Source organism: Ambystoma mexicanum, chromosome 11 (genome assembly GCF_040938575.1).
Source record: "Ambystoma mexicanum isolate Mex_15411 chromosome 11, UKY_AmexF1_1, whole genome shotgun sequence".
In the NCBI taxonomy this organism is placed as follows: Eukaryota; Metazoa; Chordata; class Amphibia; order Caudata; family Ambystomatidae; genus Ambystoma; species Ambystoma mexicanum.
The window spans coordinates 834460406-834482224 of NC_090934.1; the positions used below are offsets into that span (position 1 = coordinate 834460406).

Genomic DNA, 21819 nt, shown 5'->3' on the forward strand with positions numbered 1-21819 from the left:
CGTTATTGTGATCGTGTACATACCTTTGAATATTAATTATATAAAGACTGTGTTTTCAGTAATACAGTGTGTGGACATTCCTTTGTGGAGGTTCGGGGACTACACTGTACTTAAGAACCAGCCCGCATCCCCTCCTGAGAAGCTAGGCCTTGATTGCTCGACTACGTTACCAATAATAGACAATCTTGGCTGGGGTCCCCTGTGCCTCTCCTCTACCATATAGAGCGGAAGTACAGAAACCCCCTACCAGTCTTTACACTGGGCTTCTCCCTGAATTTCAAGAAGTCGCATCTGACACCTTCCCAACAGCTCCAGTAAATCGGGCTGTGTTGGACTCGTCCTTGGGGAAGTGCTCGCCTCCCAAGGCGAGGGCTTATCACGTTGTGCAGATGGTGGACAAATTTAAACACGCCCAGCATCTCCCGGCTTTCGAATTCTTAAGGTTGCTCGGCCTCATGGAATACTGCATTTTTCTGGTCCCAGAGGCCAGGCTGAGGATGAGATCCCTGTAATGGGTCCAAGATGCAGTGGTCACAATTCAGGCAAAATGTCGGATCCCGTTCAGATTGCACTTTCGGTCTCACAGGATCTTCTGTGGTGGGCCAAGGAGGGGAACCTGATGAAGGGGGAGCTGTTTTTGCTACTGTGGCCGGAGGCGACAGTAGTGGCGGATGCTTCCCTCACAGGATGGGGAGCTCATGCTGACGATTTGACCGCCAGCGTTCGTTGGTCTCCATCGGAGTCCAAACTCCACATAAACCTGTTAGAGCCGAGGGCCATAAGGCAGGCCCTGAAAGCTTTTCTGCCGTCTGTGCGGGAGAAGTGTGTCCTGATCATGACGGACAACACAGCGGCCATGCATTAGTCAACAAAAAAGGGGGGCTAGGGTCACTCCTGTTGTGCAGAGAGGCGATGCAGCTCTGTTTCTGGGCAATCCAGCAGGGAATATCACTCTCAGCAGTTCATCGGTCCGGAGAGGAGACTGCGGTGGCAGTCGCTCTGAGCAGGCAGAGCACGGTCTCGCACGAGTGGGAGTTGGCTCAGGAAGTCCTTCTACTCAAGGGAATTTCCTCCGAGAGGAGTCTTAGGTGATGCATTTGTCGTGGATTGGTCATTACCACCTCTGTACGCGTTTCCTCTGATCCCTGTCATTCCTCAAGTGTTAAGGAGGTTGCGTAGGTTCCAATCCCACATGATCCTTAATTCTCCGGATTGAGCCAGGAGAGGGTGGTACCCGGACCTTCTAGAAATGTCCATCGGCCCTCCACGCCGTCTTCCCTACCGAGAGCATCTTCTCTCGTGCGAGGGAGGTTGGGGGTTCTCCATCCCGAGGTCAAGACTTTCAACCTTCACACTTGGTATCTGAAAGGTTGAGATATAAGGATTGGGACTTCCTGGATGAGGTGATGGAGGCGTTGCTTTCTGCCAGTCAACCGGCAACCAAATCCCTCTACCGTTGCTGTTGGCGTAAGTTTCTGGTGCAGAGGACAAGGTGTTGATCCTTTTCAGTTTTCCATTTCCATGGTTCTGTCTTTCTTGCTTTATTTGGCCCACAGAGGCCTTCAAGTAGGTACCATTAAAAGTTACCTGGCGGGGGTGTGGCCTAGAGCGCCGCGGATGAGGCTGCTCCATTGATTGCCTCCGTTGGGGTCCGTGGCTCTGACTGACCTTTCGCCGGTTCCCGCTATGCTGTAATGGCCTCCTGGCAGGGATCTGCGGCGGAACGTTTCCTGCGCCCGTGGCTACATCCCTGGCCCTTAATGCAGCAGAGCGGCTGAAAATGCGGCATAGGAACTTCTCCACGGTGTTCCCTGCCGCGATTCAAGATGGTGGCCGCGACCAAGGCTCTTCACCGCCGCAGCCCGCTGGCGCTCTCCTGCCCGATGCGGGGGTGGAGGGCTGTTTGGCTCCAACATGCAACAGCACTACCCTTGTAGTGCCTGCTGTCTCCCCCATTCCCCCCTCATCTGCACAGGGTCTTCGATTGAGACTGCCGGGACCGGCGGCCGTTTGGACTCCCGCCATTCCAACGCTGAGAGCTACAGCGCTGCACCCCCCCCCCTCACCTGGGCCTGTTGACGCAGGGGCTCCCAGCGGCCCACTGCCGCTTCATCCAGGGGGCCTCACCCGCAAGACGAGCTCCGGCGGACCCGCCGGTCAGCATCCGGCACCCTAAGCCGGTGGTGCCTGCAGCCGCAGGGGGCCCTTCTGGAGGAGGGCCCCCCCAACCACCACCTCCAGCGCGGTCGGTGCTCTACTCTCCAGGCAGGCGCAGCTGGCCCCATTAAGCATTTCAAGCTCCGGCGAACCCGCCGCCCAGCAGCTGGCGCCCTGAGCCGGTGGAACCGACGTGCCTACAGCCACAGGGAGCCCTTCTGGAGGAGGGCTCCCCTGCCACTATCTCCAGTGTGATCAGCGCGCCACTCTCCAGGTGAGCGCCTCTGGCCCCATTGAGTGAGGTGGGCTCTGTCCCTCCGGTCCCTGAGCCTCCCCACTTGCACCCACGATTGGCTTCTCTCGGGGGCTTGCCTGGAGGCCCGCTGCCATCCTTGAGGCCTACCGGATCGCTCCCCCCACCTCCTACTGATCGTGGTCTGCTTCCACAGCGGTGGTCCTGGTGCTCCTGCAGCTTCGTGGGGCGCCCCTGCCCACCATCACCACGCACCGGCGGAGCGGAACCACCTCCACCCCATTGCCTTGGAGCCGGGCCTCTCACCTTGTGTGGCTTCTCATCACGACACTATTACTATCACGCGAAGGCACTCCTGCCCCTCCTCCTTGAGAAATCTCCTGGGGCGCCCCGGCCCACTCCATTCCTATCACCACCTTAGGCTCCTGTGGCCCCTGGCAGTGAGCATATTCTCTCTCCCCCCTCACCCCCCCTGGGCCTACTCTCGGGACCCATCGCTTCTCCCCCAAAGCCATGACCCAGGTGGTGAAATCTAGGGGCACCGACATTGCCACCATGCTGCAGGCCCCGGAGAAGGGCAAGAAAACCGACCCCCCCCCCCCGAATCTAACTCCCCAGAGGGCCTCCGATGTGAAGGGCACGCTGGCCACCAAGGAAGACCTCCAGTTCTTTATGTCAAACAAAGCGGAATTCCGGAACTGCATGACGGAACTCACAGCCAAGTTGTAACAAACCGAACAACGGATTGACAACGTTGAACACCGAATAGTGGAGGTTGAGGAACTGGCAGTGGACCATTCTAACTCGATGAAGGAGATGCAACGTAACATCCAAGCACTAATGGATAGAACCGAAATCCTCGAATTTAAGCAAGAGGATATGGAAAACCGCTCCCGGTACAATAACTTACGGATCTGAGGGGTCCCCTCATCAATCCCGGACAAGGAACTTCCCGAATGTGTCAGCACCCTCTTTCAATCTCTACTGCCGGATTTAGATGAAACGCAACTTGACTGCACCCACCGAATGCGCCTTCGGCGGGGATCTGACACACTCTCCCCACAGATTTCATCACGAGAGTCCACTTCTTCACCACTAAGGAGGCCATCGCTGCGATAGGCCGCTCAAAGGACGAGCTCTCCTTCCAGGGATCCCCACTTCAAATCTTCCAAGATCTATCGCCGCTAACCCTTCAAAAACGCAGAATGCTCCGTCCTCTCACCCTTTTTCTCCGAGACCAGCAGGTGCGTTACAGATGGCTGTTCGGCGCTACAATTTTCATATAAAGGCACTCCTCGCACCATCAGTCACCTCAAGAATGCGGCCTCCATTCTACGACCAGGCTCTCTCTCTCCCACCTTGGTCGGACCCGGCCCTGGAGCCTGGCTCCCCCAAGCCGAAACGGACCCCCTGGTCACGAGTGCAGAGATCGCGCAAACCCAGATGATGGCCCACGCTTCCCTTAAGGACCAAGCGACACCGAGACTAGCGGTATTCTCTTAAGCTCGCCGCAGACCCTATGCGGCCTACACCCTCCTACAAGGTGGATGTCATCGTATTACCCTTGGAGAAAACTTCGACCATGTCGCCCAGGTCGCCTGTTGCCGGCCTGGGACGCCCGGGGAACCCACCGACAGTTATCAATCGCACCCCCGGCCACAGTTAGGTCCTCCCGTTGGAGGCCGAAGTTGGAAGTTTGGAACTCCCGTTGGAGACTATTGTTAAAAACCATCAGCCACAGGAGCTCTAACTCTGCTGACACATCGCAGCTATGGTTAACCTAGACCTCTCCCAATCTCCCCCCCCCCCCCCCCCCCCTCCCCCCCCTGCGGCAAAGGACCTCAGACAGCCAGCCCCCACACCAGAAACTGAAACTCACCACTTTGAATGTTAGGGGCCTGAACTCCCCCACGAAGAGAAAATCCATCCTACACAGGCTACAATCCGACGGAACCTCAATCGTTTTCCTTCAGGAAACGCACCTAATTCCAGCCGACTTTTCCTGCCTCCAAAGCAGGCTCTACCCCACGCAATTCTTGGCGTCCAATGGCACCAAAAAGGGTGGCACCGCTATCCATCTGGCTGCAGGCTTTAACTCCCAGGTCCTCGACGTCCTGCGCTGCAGAGAGGGTCGCTTTGTGGCTGTCAAATGCATTATTATGGGCCAACTCTACACTCTCGTCTCAGCATATGCCCCGAATGAGTTCCAAGAAGGATTTGACCAGGACCTGGAAGAGATCCCCCTCCCGTTCACTGAGGGACAACTTGTCATCGGTGGTGATTTCAACGGGGCCCCGGACCTCCTTAAAGACAGATCTCACCCCCCAACCTCCAGGGACCAGAAGCTAGCCCTGGCCCTGCTCCACTTGTTCCGCACGCTTGATGTCGTCGACACCTGAAGAGTGTTCTACCCAGAGGAGAAGGACTTCACCTTTTATTCATATGTACATCGCACTTTCTCCAGAATCGACTTGCTGTTGGCCTCACCCCGGATCCTGGCCTTCACGGATGACGTCACGATCGGCCCCAGATCCTCTCGGACCATGCCCCGGTCTCGCTCTCCCTCCGAGTCCTCGACCTGGATCCCCCCTCCACGTCGCCAATGGACCTTGTATGACCCTATCCTGGGGGACATGACTGTGAGAGATGCGATCGCCAGGACAATCAAAAACTTCTTTACTGAGAACCGTAACAAAGACACGTCCCCCGCCAACACCTGGGACGCCTTGAAGGCGGTGCTCAGGGGGGAACTGATCGCCCAAGGCGCCGCATTTCACAAACAGAAGAAGGCGACCCGGGACGCCCTGGAGGCCGAGGTTTGTGCAGCCGAAGCGGTCCACAAGCGGAAGGGCTGGTCCCCGAAATCCTACAAAGCCTTGCAAATAGCGAGGAAGAGGCTGGAGGCCCTCCACGCCGACACCACTGCGAACCTGCTCGCTAGGACCAAACAATGATACTATGTCCACATAACAAAGCCAACAAGCTCCTGGTCAGCCAGCTAGATAGGGAGAAGATTTGGAAATCCATCCTGGGGCTTCGCGACCCACAGGGGTCGGTTCACTATGCAGACCAAGAGAAAATTCGGCTAGCCGCGGCCCATCAATCCAAGATTATGACAGCGGTCCCGAGGGACTTGGAAGCGCAGCGCGCATACATCCATAAGGCGGCCCTTCCATGCCTGACCCCAGAGGTTAGCCAGGAGCTGGAAACGCCTATCACGGAGGAGGAGGTGGAAGAGGCTATGAAGAGTTTGAAGCCTAGGGCCCCCGGCTTCACCACCTGGTTTTATAAACTCTTTCGTCCCCAATTTGTGGCTCCCTTGGCCCGCCTCTTCAATTCATTTGCGACTACCGGGGCGATCACTCCATCCATGCAGGAATCCATCACTGTTCTCACTTTAGAGCCCGGAAAGGACCCCCTTGAGAACAGCTCGTACAATCCGATTTCCTTGCTCAATTTGGACGCCAATATTTATTCCAAGATCCTAGCTAACCGCCTGGCTCCGGTCCTACCGATCATCATAGACCCGGACCAAACCGGCTTTATCAACTACCGGTCCACAAAAGATAACATTCTCAGAGCTCTAAACCTCATAGAGGTGACCACAAGAAATTCCCAGAAGCTGGCCTTACTTTCCCTGGACGCGACCAAGGCCTTCGATAAGGTGGACTGGTCATTTCTTACTCTTAACCTCGAAGCCTTCACTTTTGGCCCAATCTTCAGGAAAATGGTCCTGGCACATTATCAAGCTCCCAAAACCAGGCTCAGAGTTAACGGCTGCCTGTCGGACCCTATCCTTCCTACCTGCGGAACGAGGCAGGGATGCCCTCTGTCCCCCCTGCTTTTCGCCCCGGTCATGGAACCATTGGCCCAACGGGTGCGGACAAACCAACTGATGAGCGGCCCGAAGATAGGCGCCACCCAGCACAAGATCGACCTCTACGCGGATGACGTCTTGCTAACCGTCACAAACATCCAATCCTCACTGAGGACAGCTCTGGGGGAGCTCCGTAGCTTCGATGAGGTATCGGGATTCGCCATCAACTTCTCAATCAATAGCCCTCGGTGTGGGCCTGAGCCCGGACGAAAGGGTCGCCCTGGAGAAGCAAAGCCCTTTCCAATGGAGCACCCAAGCAATCCCATACCTGGGGGTCCAGATCCCAGCACAGCCAACAAAAGTCTACCAGGCCAACTTCCCCCTGCTCTTTGAGGAATTGGAGAAGGACCTCACGCGCTGGCGGTCACAGGAAATCTCCCTGCTGGGCCGTATAACGACTTGCAAGATGAACCTCCTTCCCCGCTTCCTAAATACCTGTGCTTCCCTTCTCCCCCATCATGAAGCTTCAACGGAAATTGATTGACTTTATATGGAAGGGCAAGAAAGCGAGGATTTCCCGGAAAACGATGATGGCCAGCGCTAGACTGGGAGGGCTTGGGGTCCCAGACCTCCGCAAGTACCATATAGCAGCACAGCTGGCCCATCTCCAGGCATGGGGACTGGCCTCAGGTCGCCCAAAGTGGGTGGACATCGAACAATCTCGCCTACCCCTGCCTCTTCGCTTCCTCCCCAACGCCTTGCGCCGGAGTTGGCCAGATGTGCTGATAGCCACGAAAAACTCGATAAAGGCATGGGAGTGGGCCCGCAGATACAGAGGGATCCCAAGTGACCTAAGCGCGCTCTCCCCAATCTTCCACAACCCGGCCTTCTCCCCGGGAGCTCATCCAGCGAACTTCAGGAACTAGGTCGCAGGAGGCCTTGAAACGCTGGGACAGCTCTTCGCAGGAGACTCCCCCCTTAACTTCGAACAATGTAAATCCTCCTTTCAGCTAGCAGAGATGGACAGATTCTCCTATGCCCAACTAAGACACTGGTGCTCCAACCCCCAGACCCAGATGGCAGCAACTCGGCCTCTTACTCCCTTGGAACTCAAAGCGGCTGACCTGCCTGACCAAGGCAAGATTTCCGCCCTCTACAAGCTACTGCTGGACGACCCCCTTCTCTCTAAACCCTCCTACATGTCCCTGTGGGAGACGGACCTGGGTCACGCTATAGAGGACCAATCCTGGGTGGATATCTGGACCAGGACGCGCACGGCATCCCGCTGCATCACCAACCGGGAATGCGCCCACAAACTGCTTTTGCGATGGTACTACCCCCCTCTACGTCTTCACCACTTCCAACAAGCCCTGGACCCCCACTGCTGGCATCTATGCGGCCACTTGGGATCCTACTTCCACATGTGGTGGACCGGCTCTAAGGTAAAGGAGTTTTGGACCCAATGCCTCGCCACTATAAAAGACATCACCCAAGTGACCATTCCGCTAACTCCCGAACAGGTCCTTCTTGGGATCCCGCACCCGGACGCTTACCCGAGAACAGGGAGGAGGGCCACGCTGATCACTCAACTCTTGCTGGCCGCCAAAATCACAGTAGCTCGCACCTGGAAAACTGCGGAAGGCCCCCTCATGCCCCTATGATGGATCAAACTCTGGGATATCCTAATAGCTGAAAAGGTCACAACATCTAAGGCGATCAGACTCCATCGTTTCTTGGACGTCTGGGCCCCGGTCCTAGACTATGACCAGAAATATCGGCGCTTACTTTTAAGCCGCCCCTGATCGCGAACGCTCTCCATTCTATGGGGGACAGCTTGCCGCCTGGCGGAACGGAATGAGGCCCAGGAACAATGCCTTCTGTAGGGGTTGGGGGGCAGAGGGGCATTTCAAATGTCACATGTTGTCTGTAACAAATGTAAGTTTATCATGCTTGATCCTGTGCACTGTTAATAAATAAACAAGTTAAAAAAAAAAAAGTTAATCTGGCGGCGCATCTTCAAGCGCTTGTCTGAAGATTGTTCTTGTTTTAAGATTCCTTTGATGTGCCTATTTCTAAAAGGGCTCACTAATGTGTTCCCTCCGTCCCCGTTTCAGGTGTCGGTTTGGCTTCTGAATTTAGTCTTGAAATTCCTGATGGGTGCTCCATTTGAACCTTTGCACTCTTGTCCCTTGAGACTGTTGTCTTTCAAGACAGTTTTCTTGGTTGCGGTTTCATCCGCTCAGAGTGAATTGCAAGCACTTTGATCTGAGCCGCCCTTTACTGTGCTCCACAAGGAGATGGGGTTGTACTGAGGGATGTCTTTCCTTTCTACCTAAGGTTGTGTCCTAGTTTCATTTAAGCCAGAAAGTGGTACTTCATTCTTTCTATCCTCCTCCTCTTCCTGTTAAGGAAGAGGAGCAACTCCATCGGTTGGAACCTATGAGAGCTCTGAGCTTTTATATTTCTAGGATGTCGAGGGTCAGAGTGGACGATCAACTCTTTGTGGGGTATGCTGGACACAGATTGGGCCAGGCTGTTATCAAACAGACCTTGTCCAGGTGGATTATCCTCACCATTACGGAATGTTACAGATTGGCGGGCAAGGACCCTCCTGAAGGATTGCGAGCTCATTCCATCAGGGGCGTGGCTACTTCCACAGCCCTGCATTAGGGAGTTCCTATTAGGAATATTTGTGATGCAGCGACCTGGGCTTCTATCCACACCTTTGTCAAACATTATTCCCTGGATACGTTCCAAGATATGGCCTTTGGTAAGGCGGTTCTTTATTCTGCCATCTGATTGGGTATTCTAAATTCTTTTCCCTCCTCCATTTTCTGGTACTGCTTTGGTAGTCTGTCAAAGATGTGGAATACGTTGGAGGACACAATCCATTCGAAGAACAAGTTACTTACCAACTGGTAACGTTCTTTCGACTGGATGTTCCTCCAACGTATTCCACATCGCCCTCCCAGCCTGCCCCTCTGGAAAATGTCCTATGCTATTGCAGCTTACGTTCTCTCAAGGCTATGTGTAGTCAAGCAGGCATGGTATACGAGCATTTCACACGTTATGGAGGAAAAAGCATAAACTGAGGTTATGGGCACTGTGCTTCCTATTTGACATCTGGTGACGTCTCCCTTGATGGAGGCCTTCGAGGGACACCACCCGACGCCATCGATGCAGGATGCCCTCTGCCAAAAAATGTTTCCAAAGTACACAGCTGTGGACATACATTGGAGGAACATCCAGTTGAAAGAACGTTACCAGTTGGTAATTAACTTGTTCTTCTTTGGTACAACCATGTACTCTGCAAAAAATGTCCAAGTCTCCCTGAAACTGATTAACCCATAGCCCTACATCGCCAGTGAATACATTTAGATATGACAAATCTAGGGGGAATTACAAAAACGTTGATCTACTGGTCATTCTAGTCTATTTAAAGCTTTGATCTTTCATGTTTTTCAGTGCTCCGCCATCCAAGTTAATTTTTTAATGTTTATTATTGCAAAATGTAGGTTTTTTGGCTCCGAAAATCTAGTTCGCCAGCATGGGGTCTGGCTTGGATTCACATGCTCATGAATATTCCCCGTCGTCCGGCTGGGAATCCTCGGTAAAGAAAAAAATCAGTATCAGTTTCGTTTCTGATCTGTCTTTGAGTAGTAACCAATCACTGATCTCTGGGTCATACTGCCCCCAGTCAATGACTGCCCTCTCCTTAAGCCCCATCTCTGGCAGCCATCCTCAGATTTTTACCGCACGCTCAAGTGTTGGGAGTCCTTGTGTTTAGCTCTCGAGTTTTTTACTGCGTTTTCATGTTTTTTCAGGAGAATTTCTCATTTTTTCAGTTTAATCGAGCCTCAAGCTCCACCGTTTCTACTTCCGATAACGGGGACCCGTTTCGGAATTCTTCTACGCCCCTCAAGGTTGAGGTTTTTGTCGAGTTTACACTTCTTGGAGGATTCCGGAAGATCTGCGGCCTACATCAAGACATGGCCCAGGACAAAGGGAGCTCGCGCCCGGATCCAAGCTGTTCTGGAACTCCCTGGATGCGGATTATATAACGTTTTCAAGGAGGACGAGCATTTGCGATGTCTCTACTGCCTCCATGGGGACAGGACGCACGTGGAGAAGGACTGTGCGTTCTGCAAGAACTTTTCGGAACGGACCAAACAAGATCGTCGTTCCCACCTCGCCACCTGGCTGGAGAAGGGCACAGCAAGTGAGAAGGCGAAGAAGTCTAAGCGGGCTTCTAAGTCCTTTGAGGGCGCCCCGGCGACGGGGGCCCAACAGAAGGCGAAGCACCGCGAGTCCGCGGGCTCCAGGAGCGCTGAAATGTCGGGCTCTTCGATTGCCAAGCATGGCGCTACTTCCCCGGCACGTTCGACCACGAGCCAGCGCTCTGGGTCGGGGAAGAGGAAGTCCGAGAACCCGGGTAAGCCGCTGGAGCGGACCCAGTCGATCTCGAAGGGGGAGCGAGGCATTGATCCTCCCCCCAAGGCGAAGGCCCAGGACGCACCTAAGGTGGTGAGGGCCTTGATCCACCCGGCTAAGGCCGCTACCGAAGTGGTCTCTGCGACCCCGGCAGAGCCGGCTGAGACTACGCCAATGGAAACAGCCTCTGGGCCCAGATATCCCTGCCGCCGCGGAGGGAATCCTCTTTCCAGCCCATCGCTAAGACCCCCGTGAAGCCCCCGGCTAAAAAAGTGGGGGTGGGGGGGTGGTGGCCATTACAGACTCGGAATCCGCCTCTGAGGAGGAACTGGTGGAGACCGAGAGTGGCCTCAACGAGAGGTCCATAGGCCTCAACGAGAGGTCCATAAACCTCAACAAGAGGTTCGAGAAGGTTCGATCCCAGGGGACGGTCCCTACTGACGTGATCGATGATGGCGACGAGGACGACGAACATGGCCCACTGGAGCAGCCATCCCGTCCATTGCAGCTATTGCCCGAGCCCCAGGATAGCTTGGCGGCCATTTTGTTGGCAATCCAATCCTTATGTACCGAGATAAGGATGAGATTACCACGCACCCCGACGGAGGAGCCAGAACCAGGCCCGTCGGGAAGCCCTCCGAACAAGCGGAGGAGAGTCCACCCTGCTCCGCCCTTCGTGCCTTCAAGACCGGCGGCCCCCCCACACCGGGAGAGGATACGGCGACGGATACGGGGACGGACGACGGCGGCAATGACACAGCGGACATCCCGTCGTCACCTCCCCCGCGGGCGTCCTTAGCTGACAAGGTTGGCTCTTTCCACGCCATGATAACCAGGGCATCCGAGCTCTTCCAGCTCTGCCCTGAAGAACAGAAAAAGGAGGGGTTTCTGTACCAGCGACGAGAGGCTAAGTGGAAGACGGTCCTCGCGGTGCCTTTACTCGACGACATCTGGGACGAGGGGCTTGGTGTCCTCAAGAAACCTGTCAAGAGGGACAGGTACGAGAAGAAGTACCGAGTCCCCGATGCCGCCCCCTTGTGCCTCAGGGCCTAGCCCACGCCGGACTCGGTCGTCTCAGCAGCGGCTATGAAGGCAGCGGGCGCGGCGGCTTCAACTTCCACCTCCCCGCTGGACAGCGAGGGTAAGAAGTTGGACTCTATGGGACGACGAGTCATCTCGTCGGTGGCGACTATGATTAAGGTGGCCAATGCCTTAGCGATCGTGGCCCACTACGACAGGGAGCTCTGGTTCAAGATAGCACCCCTGCTAGATTTCCTGCCTGATGACAAAAGGACGGAGGCCCTAGAGATTCTGCAGGAGGGCGAGGTGGCGTCGGTTCACGCCATTACGGTGGCAACAGACATTGCCGATACCGGATTTCGCCAACTGGGCAACGGAGTTTGCCTCCGAGGATGGCTCAAGGCGACAGACTTTCGCCAGGACGTCCAGACCAGAGTGTTGGACATGCCGTGCGACGGCAACAACCTCTTTGTTAAGGCAGTGGATGAGTCTCTACAGGCCATCAAGACCGAATCAGAGACGGCCCGGGCCCTTGGGGTGCTTCAGCAGCGACAGCCCTTTCAGAGCTCTGGAGGCAGACAGGGTGCCTCCAAAGGATCCAGCGGTGGCTCCTCCACCTACCGCCAGGCGGCCCGCTCCTCTTCCCAGGAGGCCTACAGAGGTGGCGGCAAACAAGGGGGTTCCCGCCGTCGTCACCAAGGAGGCCAAGGCGGCAAGGCCGCCTCCAAGCAACACTGACCCGGCCGTGTTGTCGCGCCCCCACCGAAGCACCCCGGTGGGAAGCCGGCTGACTAAGTTAGTCGGCGTGTGGCAGTCCATCTCCACGGACACCCTGGCCAACGGGCACTCACTGGAATTCCTAAAGTGCCCTCGCATTCCTCCCGTGGCCAGGAAGGAAAATCACGTTCCTCAACTGCTGTTGGAGGTAAAGGCGATGCTCAAGAAAGGTGCCATCGAGCTCGCCCCCAGAAGGTTCCGGGGCTCCGGAGTGTACTCAAGGTACTTCCTCGTCAGGAAGACAGGCGGTTGGCGCACCATCCTGGACCTGCGCCGCTTAAACAAGTACATCAAGGCACAGAAATTCAGGATGGTCACCCTCCAGCACGTGCTGGGACAGCTGGAGGAAGGCAACTTCCTATCGTCGCTGGACCTTAATTCCACATCCGCATTCTAAGAAGGCACAGGAAGTTCCTCAGGTTTCGTGGTTCAAGGGCGCCACTACCAATTCAGAGCCCTACCGTTCAGATTAAAGTCGGCACCCAGGGTTTTCACCAAGTGCCTGGCACCAGTGGCAGCGCGGCTGCGCCTGCAGGGGATCCACGTCTACCCCTACCTGGATGACTGGCTAATCCGGGCAAGGTAGAGGGAACTCGCCGTCGATCATACGGCGAGGACCGTCCGGTTGCTCACGGAGCTGGGGTTCTCCATCAACTACCCCGAATCCCCCCTGGTTCCGTCGCAAGTAGCACTGTTTTTGGGGCGAAGCTCGGTATAGTGGAGCAATTGGCCTCCCCTTCAGAGGAGAGGACCAATACCATCCTGGGTAAGGTACAGCGACTGTTGGCCACCGACGTGGCCAGGGTGAGGTCCATCAAGTCCCTTCTCGGGATGATGTCCTCATGCATCTACCTTGTACCCCTTTGCAACCTTCGGATGCGTCCGCTGCAGGAGTTCCTCGATGCCCGCTGGTTTCAGGCGGGGGCTGCTTCGAGGACAGGATCCCCCTGGACGAGGAGTTCCGTCGGGCTATCCTATGGTGGGGCACCCGGGCTCACCTCACGACAGGCACGGACTTTCAAATCCCGGCGTTTCAGGAGACAGTGACTACGGACGCCTCTCTGGAGGGTTGGGGGGCCCACACCGGAGATCTCCACGCAAGAGGCCTTTGGCTCCCGGAGGAGAGGTCTCTTCACATCAACATCTTGGAGCTCCGTGCAGTGTTCTGGGCGCTCAAGTCGTTCCTCCCGTTCCTCAAGGACAAAGTGGTGAGGATCTTCACCGACAACACCACCACCACGATGTTCTACACACGGAAGCGGGGGGGGGGGCACCAGATCCCCAGCCCTATCCAAGGAGGCCCAGGATCTGTGGCACTGGGCCGTCGCCCAGGGGATGTTTCTGGTTCCCTTCCACATGGCAGGAATAAAAAAACACCATTGCCGACTCACTCAGCAGGGAGCTACGCTCGTGCCACGAGTGGGAACTGCGCCAGGATTAAGTGGATCGACACTGCCAACGATGGGGCAAACCCCAGATCGACTTGTTCGCGAAGGCGACAAACTCCCAAGTGCCAGAGGTTCGCCAGCAGGTTCCCCCAGCCGAGGAGCATGGGCGATGCTTTCTCGTTCCCTTGGGACGGCCTGTTTCTATTCGCGTTCCCTCCATTGCCGTTGCTGCTCCGCCTCATCAACCAGCTCAAGAAGTCCAGGTGCAGGATGACCCTCGTCGCACCGGCGTGGCCGAGGCAGATCTGGTTCACGGACCTTCTGTACTTGTCAACGTCCCCACCAGTCAGGCTGCCGTCGGACGCGGATCTTCTCTCCAGGGAAGGAGGCGCCATACTACACCACGACCCACAGTCGCTGAACTTGCAGGCCTGGCTCCTGCAGCACTAGAGTTTGGAGGGTACGATATCCCGGCTGATTGCAGAGAGGTTCTTGTAAAGGCCAGGGCGTCATCAACTCTCAAGTGTTACGGTCATAAATGGAAGAGGTTCTTTGTCTGGGACCGTGCACAGAAGATTAACCCTCTGCGGAATACGGCCCCTCAAGTGCTGCCCTACTTACTGTCGCTGGCCAAAGCTGGACTGGCTCATGCCTCCATAAAAATACATCTGGCTGCCATCTCCCGATATACCAGGACTACGGGACGGGCGTTCTTGTTGTCATCGCCTGGTAAAGCAATTTATGAAGGGACTATTCCGATCATTCCCGCCGGTGAAGGCCCCTGCCCCGGCATGGGAACTTAATGTGGTGCTGACCAGGCTCATGGGGGGGGCCCCAATTCAAGCCTATGCATTCGGCGTCTTTGAAGTTCCTGTCATGGAAGACAGCGTTCCTCGTGGCCATCACCTCTGCACGACGAGTGGGAGAGATTCAGGCCCTATCTTGCAAGCCTCCATACTTGACTTTTCATGACACGAGGGTGGTGCTAAGGATGCACCCCTCCTTCATGCCCAAGGTGCCGTCCGACTTCCACCTTAACGAGCCCTTGGTGTTACCAGTTTTCTTTCCGTCGCCTTCGATGCCGGCCGAGAGGACTTTGCACTTGCTGGATGTAGCTAGAGCGCTGAAGTTCTACGTGGACCGCACAAAGAGTTTTCGGACGACGGCACAACTGTTTGTGAACTTTGGGTCTGTGAATCAAGGGAAGGCTCTCTTGAAGACTTCCATTTCCAGATGGCTCTCCGGCTGCATTATGCATTGTCACCAGTTGGCAAACCGACCGCTGCTCGGCCGTCCGAGAGCCCATTCGACCAGAGCGATCGCTGCTACCACGGCGTTCCTGTCTGGTGTGCCCCTGCTGGACATCTGCAGGGCTGCTTCGTGGAGGTCGACGCACACCTTCACAAGATTCTACTGTGGATCGTGACTCCAGGGAGGAGTCCAGGGTCGGCCAAGCAGTGCTGCGCGACCTGTTCGCTTAAGGTGAGCCTGGTGATGAGGTAAGAGATGCTTAATGTTGAGTTGTTGTATTGCTTAATGTTGAGCCTGTTGCCACCTCCCGTGGTTGTGCATGTGTATACTGCTATGTATTCTTTTATTCATGAGCATGTGAATCCATGCCAGACCCCATGCTGGAGAAGGAACAAGTTACTTACCTGTAACTGTTGTTCTGCAGCATGGGTCTGGCATGGATTCACATGCGAACCCTCCCAACTACCGCTCTGCGGCTCTTCACTTGGTCATACTGCCACTTGGCGTGCTACCAAATCTGAGGATGGCTGCCAGAGGTGGGGCTTAGGGAGAGGGCAGTCATTGGCTCGGGACAGTATGACCCAGAGATCAGTGATTGGTTACTACTAAGAAAGACAGATCAGAAACGAAACTGATACTGATTTTTTCTTTACCGAGGATTCCCAGCCTGACGACGGAATTGACCATGTGAATGCTAGACCCATGCTGGAGAACAACAGTTACAGGTAAGTAACTTGTTCCTTGCCCTGTTTCACGCAACCTTTGTTTTATGACCTCTGGAAGCACCAGATCAAGGGGCTTGACATGAACAAAGTGATGATGCATCATGCAGCCCACTGAGCAAATAACATTTGTTTTAATGTTGTATTTTGGAAACATGGAACATTTATATCATGAACATATCTTCTCGTTTTCCTTTAAATTGTTTGCAAGCTGTTTAGACATCATCGACTCACCCTCAGTAATTTGTCATCAAGGCTGCCTATGGTGTTTGTAAAGTGGTATGCTGCATTGTTTTTTCACAAAAAAGCTGCCATTTCAGATTATCTGTATGCATGTACTGTAATTCACCTGGATTTTCTTAGACTGTAGTTGAAGTATGTGTGTTTTCTCCTTTTAGTTTGCATGCGAGTACGGATTTCTTTTTCTAACCTCACCCAGTATAAGTGCATGAAGGGTGGTTAAAACAGTTTAATCTCATCTCGTAAATTTAGAAGGAAGGTTTTTTTACACTATCTCTCTGCATTTTTTAGGTTTTAAATGCTCTTAAAACCTTGGTATGCTTTATATTTCTAGGATGCTTAAGGAAGATCCAGTCTTGTTCCAGTTATATAAGGACCTTGTTGTGAGTCAGGTGATAAGTGCAGAGGAATTCTGGGCTAATCGTTTAACCTTGAACTCTGTGGATAACTCGGCAGCCTCTTGCAATAAGCAGGATGTTGGCATATCTGCTGCATTTCTGGTAGGTTTGCTCTTTTGTATGCTTTGTTTTTCTGTATTGAGCAAAAATGCAAAATCCTGCCTGAGCATAATTTAAGCAAAACATCCTTTACTTTTACAAATCCATGTAGCATCGAATATTTTCTAAATTCACGTGCTTTGATCTCCTGTTCCCAAGGGTAGGAGTATTTTTTGAGAGAAAGCACTTTTATCCTTTCAACATTATTACAGTTAAACTGTTACTGAATTCCCCATAACTTTGCAAGAGAGCAATGCATGTTCAGCTGTTGGTTTCGTGGTAGTCTCACTGCAGTCATTGCAATGGCTCCATCAACTGATATAATTTAAAACTGTTTTGTATAGAAAGCTGTCCATAATGCAAACTCGCAATAGCCCCACAATCGCTGCATGGGCATTTATCGCAGAACAACCCCTGATGCACCGTGGAGTTTTGCATGCTTGCTAATGCAAACTTTTTCTAACATTAGTTTCTTGTGGTTGGGTTTAATGGCTAACTTGCACTGCATATTCGTAGAATATCTCAAGACTTGACCTCATCCACCCTGAGGTTTCTGCACTGGCTATGCTGGTGTTTTCTAAATCCTATCCTAAATGCTTTCCATTTGCTTTCATTGAGTGTCTGCAATGCATTCTTTAAACACTGTAAGCATGTTTGTTTGCTCTCAATTGTTTATCATTTCAGGCTGATGTGCGACCTCAAACTGATGGATGTAATGGCCTTAGGTATAACTTGACATCGGATATAATTGAATCTATCTTCAGGACATATCCAGCAGGTATGCAATATATGGCGTTTCTAGCCTGCATGCACAGCATAATGGGGCATTGTGGATCGTGCTTGCTGTACGATTTTCATGTGAACTTAAGATCTTAATATCATCTACAAAGTTGGGACATTTCATTATTTTCGTTATTTTCAGGATTTACCTTTCCCCTGAACAGATTCCTTCCTCCCGTTCAAGTAAAGGTCCAATTTTCTTTTCATTTCTCGAATGAATGCATTATAAGTTGTGGTAGGCTTTATTGCAGTATGACTAACCATAGTGCAATATGTCCTTTTTTTAAAACATTTTTTATTTTTTTATTGATCTTTTTTAAATTTTTTAAAGTGCTGCTTAATAAAAAAAAAACGCATTCCCTGAATTAGCACCATATTGATGCCATATTTGTGCTTTAACATTTTGGGTAGAGCATTTTCTCCCACAATGCTAAATATAATATGGGGTGGTACATCCATCCCAAAACACTTAAAAAAAATAATTATAATAAAAAATAAAAATCAAGTACCTCATAGTGTAATCAGACATATACTCAGTAAAAGAAGGCACGGTCTGGACAATTGAAATTCTCTCCTAGTCAACTCGGCTCATCATGCAGATGCTGAAGAGAAAGCTGCTTCTATCGCATCTTCCCAGTTTCCACCATACTCCATTGGCACCTGTTTGATTCTTGATAGATGATGGCTAACCTGGGTTGCATTGCCTAAAACGTCCTTTGTTTAAACCACCAAAATACTTCTATGATAAGCTTGCTATTTTGTATGGTCTCGGAAGCCTCACTCGGCAGCAAAGAAAACTTAGCTTGGAAATCCCTATTTAAAGAAACCTCAATAGAACCGGGCCTGGAGAAAATCTGCACCCTACTACTGCTGATCTCCACCCATGTTTGGAGCAAGCTGAGCACTCCATGCTCCTGTCAGCATTTCCCCATGTAGCCTTCTGCTGCCACGACCACCCTGCCATACCCCATATTCCCCCAACCCTCCTCCTCTTTACATCTGTGAAAACACTTATTGACGGCGGTTTGCCCATACCCACAGCGTACTTTTTGATGTGGCGCCATCTCCCCCTTGACTCACTATGGAAATAGGAAGGAATCCAGAACTGTAACTTAATACACTATGAAAATGGATTGGGGCTGTGTTCAACCCCCTGTCTTGCATTTCTACAGAGGGCACTGATGCCACGACCTGTGCACTCATTATGGGTCTTTCTTTTTTAAAATGGTATCGCCATCGTAGTTAAACAGGTGAAATGCTCGCCACATTCTGGGAAGAAGGGTACGAGGGGGACCAGTCATATCAGTCATATCACAGCATTCTCACGGCCTCTCATATTCTCGCAGGGGCAGTGCGAACAACCAGCGCAGTCCACAACACAAGAGCAGGGGAAGAAGCCTGACCAAGGGGAGCCAGTTCCAGGGAGGGCTGCAACCGTGCCCCAACGTCCCCGCGGAGACCAGGTGAGAGTAACAAGAACTTCTTCAAGGAGGATGGGCACTCCCGGTGCCTTTTACTGCCTACACACGGACAAATCGCACGTGGACGAGGCCTGTGCGTTCTGCAAGGACATGTCCTCCTGCACCATGCAGGACCATCACAAGCGGCTCGCTGAGTGGCTGGAGACAAAGAACCCAGCGGCAGGTGAGCCCCGGCAACGTTCTTCTCCCAAGAGAAAATCTGAGGGGTTTTTAAGACCTTTGAGGGCGCTCCGGCGACGGGGCCCCAACAAAAGGCAAAGCACAGCGAGTCCGCAGGCACCGGGAGCACGCCGTGAATATGGGCTTCTTGGCAGCCAGGCTGGTCCCAGCTTCATCGACGCGGTCAACCACGAGCCAACGCTCCGGTTCAGCGAGGAAAAGGAAGTCAGAGCAACCAGGTAAGCTTCGGGAGAAAGCAGATCGTCTCTGATGGAGAAAGCCAAGGGGGAGCGAGGTGCTCACCCACCCCCCTGCCCCCCACGGTGAAGGCCTCAGACGCGCCTACGGTCGTGAAGGCCCAGGTTCAACAGGCCAAACAGTCTATTGAAGGAGTGGTGGCATCCCTGGTGAAGGCCGTGGATATAGGTTCCCAGGAGGCATCCACCAAAACGAGTTCCCTGACCGCCCGGAGGGAATCTTCATTCGTGCCCATTGGCGAGACTCCCGTGAAGATGCTGCGCATCTCCCCGAGACGGTCGCCCCTGGCTGAGAAGGGGGGGGGGGGGGCGCAGTGGTCCAGTTAGACTTGGAGATCTCTTCTGAGGAGGAGCTTTCAGGCCGGAAGGCGGTGCTGGACAAGAAGTTTGCAGATGCCAAGTCCTACTGGAAGGACCCCGATGAGGCGGCGAGACGAGCGATCAGGGATCAGACTAACGGCAGGGCGGGGATGAACCGGATCACATGCTGCTCCCGACACTCCCGTCGCAACCGCCTCTACCACCGATGGACAGATCGGAGGACATCCTACAAAATCTGCACATCCTGTGCACGGAGATACGGACAAGGCTGCTCACGCCGACAGTCCATCCTCCTCCACCGTACCACACCGCCCCTCCATCCCCTCTGTCAAGGGAGGAGACTGAGCTGGATATGGCGATGACGACGGAACGGATCTCACGTCGCCGGTACCCAGGGCTTCTCCCCAAGATGAGATCGGATCCTTCCACACCATGATCTCCAGGGCTTAGGAGCTGTTCCAGCTCAAACCCAACAAAAAGGTTTCCTTTATCAGCGACAAGAGGCCAAGAGGAAGACTGTACTCTCAGTCCCACTGTTGGATGACATCTGGGATGAAGGGCTGTCTCTCCTGAAGAATCCATCCTCGACTACCGCTGAAGAGAGACCGGTACGAGAAGAAATACCGGTTTCCAGACTCTCCACCGATGTACCTCAGAGTGCAGATGTGCCCGCACTCTGTGGTCTCCGCGGCGGCCAGGAAGAAATCTGCAGGGTTGGCGGCATCAACTTGCACTTCCCCACCGTATGGCGAGGGGAAGAAGCTGGACGCCATGGGATGACTGGTCATCTCGTCGGCGGTGACGAACATTAAGGTGGCCAACACTCTCGTTATCATGGTCCGCTACGATAGGGAGCTGTGGTTTAAAATCGCCCCTTTCCTGGACTTCCTCCCAGATGACAAGAGGGCGGAGGCCCTTGAGATACTACAAGAAGGCAAGGTGGCTTTGGACCATGCCATCACGGTGGCCGCGGACATCGCTGACACCGGGTTCCGCCAGATGGGCAACAGCGTTTGCCTTCGCCGGCATGGTTGGCTCAAGGCCACCAACTTCCGTCAGGACGTCCAGGCGAGGGTACTGGAAATGCCCTTCGATGGAGACAACTTGTTCGGCAAGGCGGTGGACGAGTCACTCCAGGCCATCAAGGCAGACACCGAGACGGCCTGTGCCTTAGGCACACTCCAGCAACGACGGCCATCCTTTCGGTCTGCCGCAGGCAAGTCGCAGGTTGCCTCCAAAGGATTCGGTGGCAGCTCTTCTTCGTACCGTCAAGCAGCCCGTTCTTCGTCCCAAGAAGCTTACAGAGGCTGCAGCAAGGCCAGAGGAAACCGTTGTCGCCGCCAAGGCACCCAAGGTGGCATGGCCTCGGCAAAGCAGGACTGAACCGGTCGTGACATCGGGCCCCCACCCGAGCACCCCGGTGGGAGGCCGGCTGGCGAACTTAGTCGGTGTGATGAAGTCCATCTCCACCGACTGTTGAGTGCTGGATGCCCTGCCCCACGGACACACCCTGCAGTTCCAAAGGAGGTGTCCCCATTTTCCACCTGGCGAGAAGCCCATATTCACGGCGTGCTCCCGGTGCCTGCCTTCCACCTGTGGCCAGGAAAGAGAACCACATTCCACAACTACTCCTGAAGGTATGAGCAATGCTGAAAAAGGGTGGGATAGAGCTCGTCCTGAAGAGGCTCCGGGGCTCCGGAGTATACTCACAGTACTTCCTCGTCCAAAAGAAGATGGTTGGCCGCCCATTAGAGATCTCCGCCACCTCAACAAATATAAAGTCCCAGAAGTTCCGGATGGTTACCCTTCAGCACGTGCTGGGACAGCTGGAGGAAGGAGACTTCCTGTCGTCGCTGGAACTTGAGGATGCTTACTTCCACATACCATGCATAAGGGACATCGAAAGTTTCTGCGCTTCTTGGTCCAAGGGCGGCACTACCAATTGAAGGCCCTTCCCTTCTATTTGAAGTCGGCACCAAGTGTCTTCAACAGCCTGGCACCGGTGGTGGTGCGGCTGCGTCTGCAGGGGATCCACGTCTACCCCTACCTGGACGATTGGCTCATCCGAGCAAAGTCAAGGGAACTTGCCGTCGAGCACACAGCAAGGACCGTCCGCCTGCTCATGGAACTGGGGTTCTCGATAAACTATGCAAAGTCCTGCTTGGACCCATCACAGGACGCTCTGTTCCTGGGAGCCAGACTCCCCACGGTGGCGCGCCTTGCTTCACCGTCGGAGGACAAGATAAAAGCCATCCTGGGCAGGGTACA

The 21819-nt window shown here is 53.8% G+C and overlaps 1 protein-coding gene across 2 annotated transcripts in view; it reads left to right on the forward strand.

The window, feature by feature from the left end:
• GTF2H1 (general transcription factor IIH subunit 1) overlaps window positions 1-21819 on the forward strand; it is a 1239907-nt gene that overhangs the window by 238246 nt on the left and 979842 nt on the right. For both annotated transcript variants that reach the window (XM_069623786.1, XM_069623785.1), the window contains exons 4-5: window positions 16391-16556; window positions 17238-17331. In XM_069623786.1, the coding sequence (XP_069479887.1) occupies window positions 16391-16556; window positions 17238-17331 (260 nt within the window). The remainder of the gene's footprint in view (window positions 1-16390; window positions 16557-17237; window positions 17332-21819) is intronic.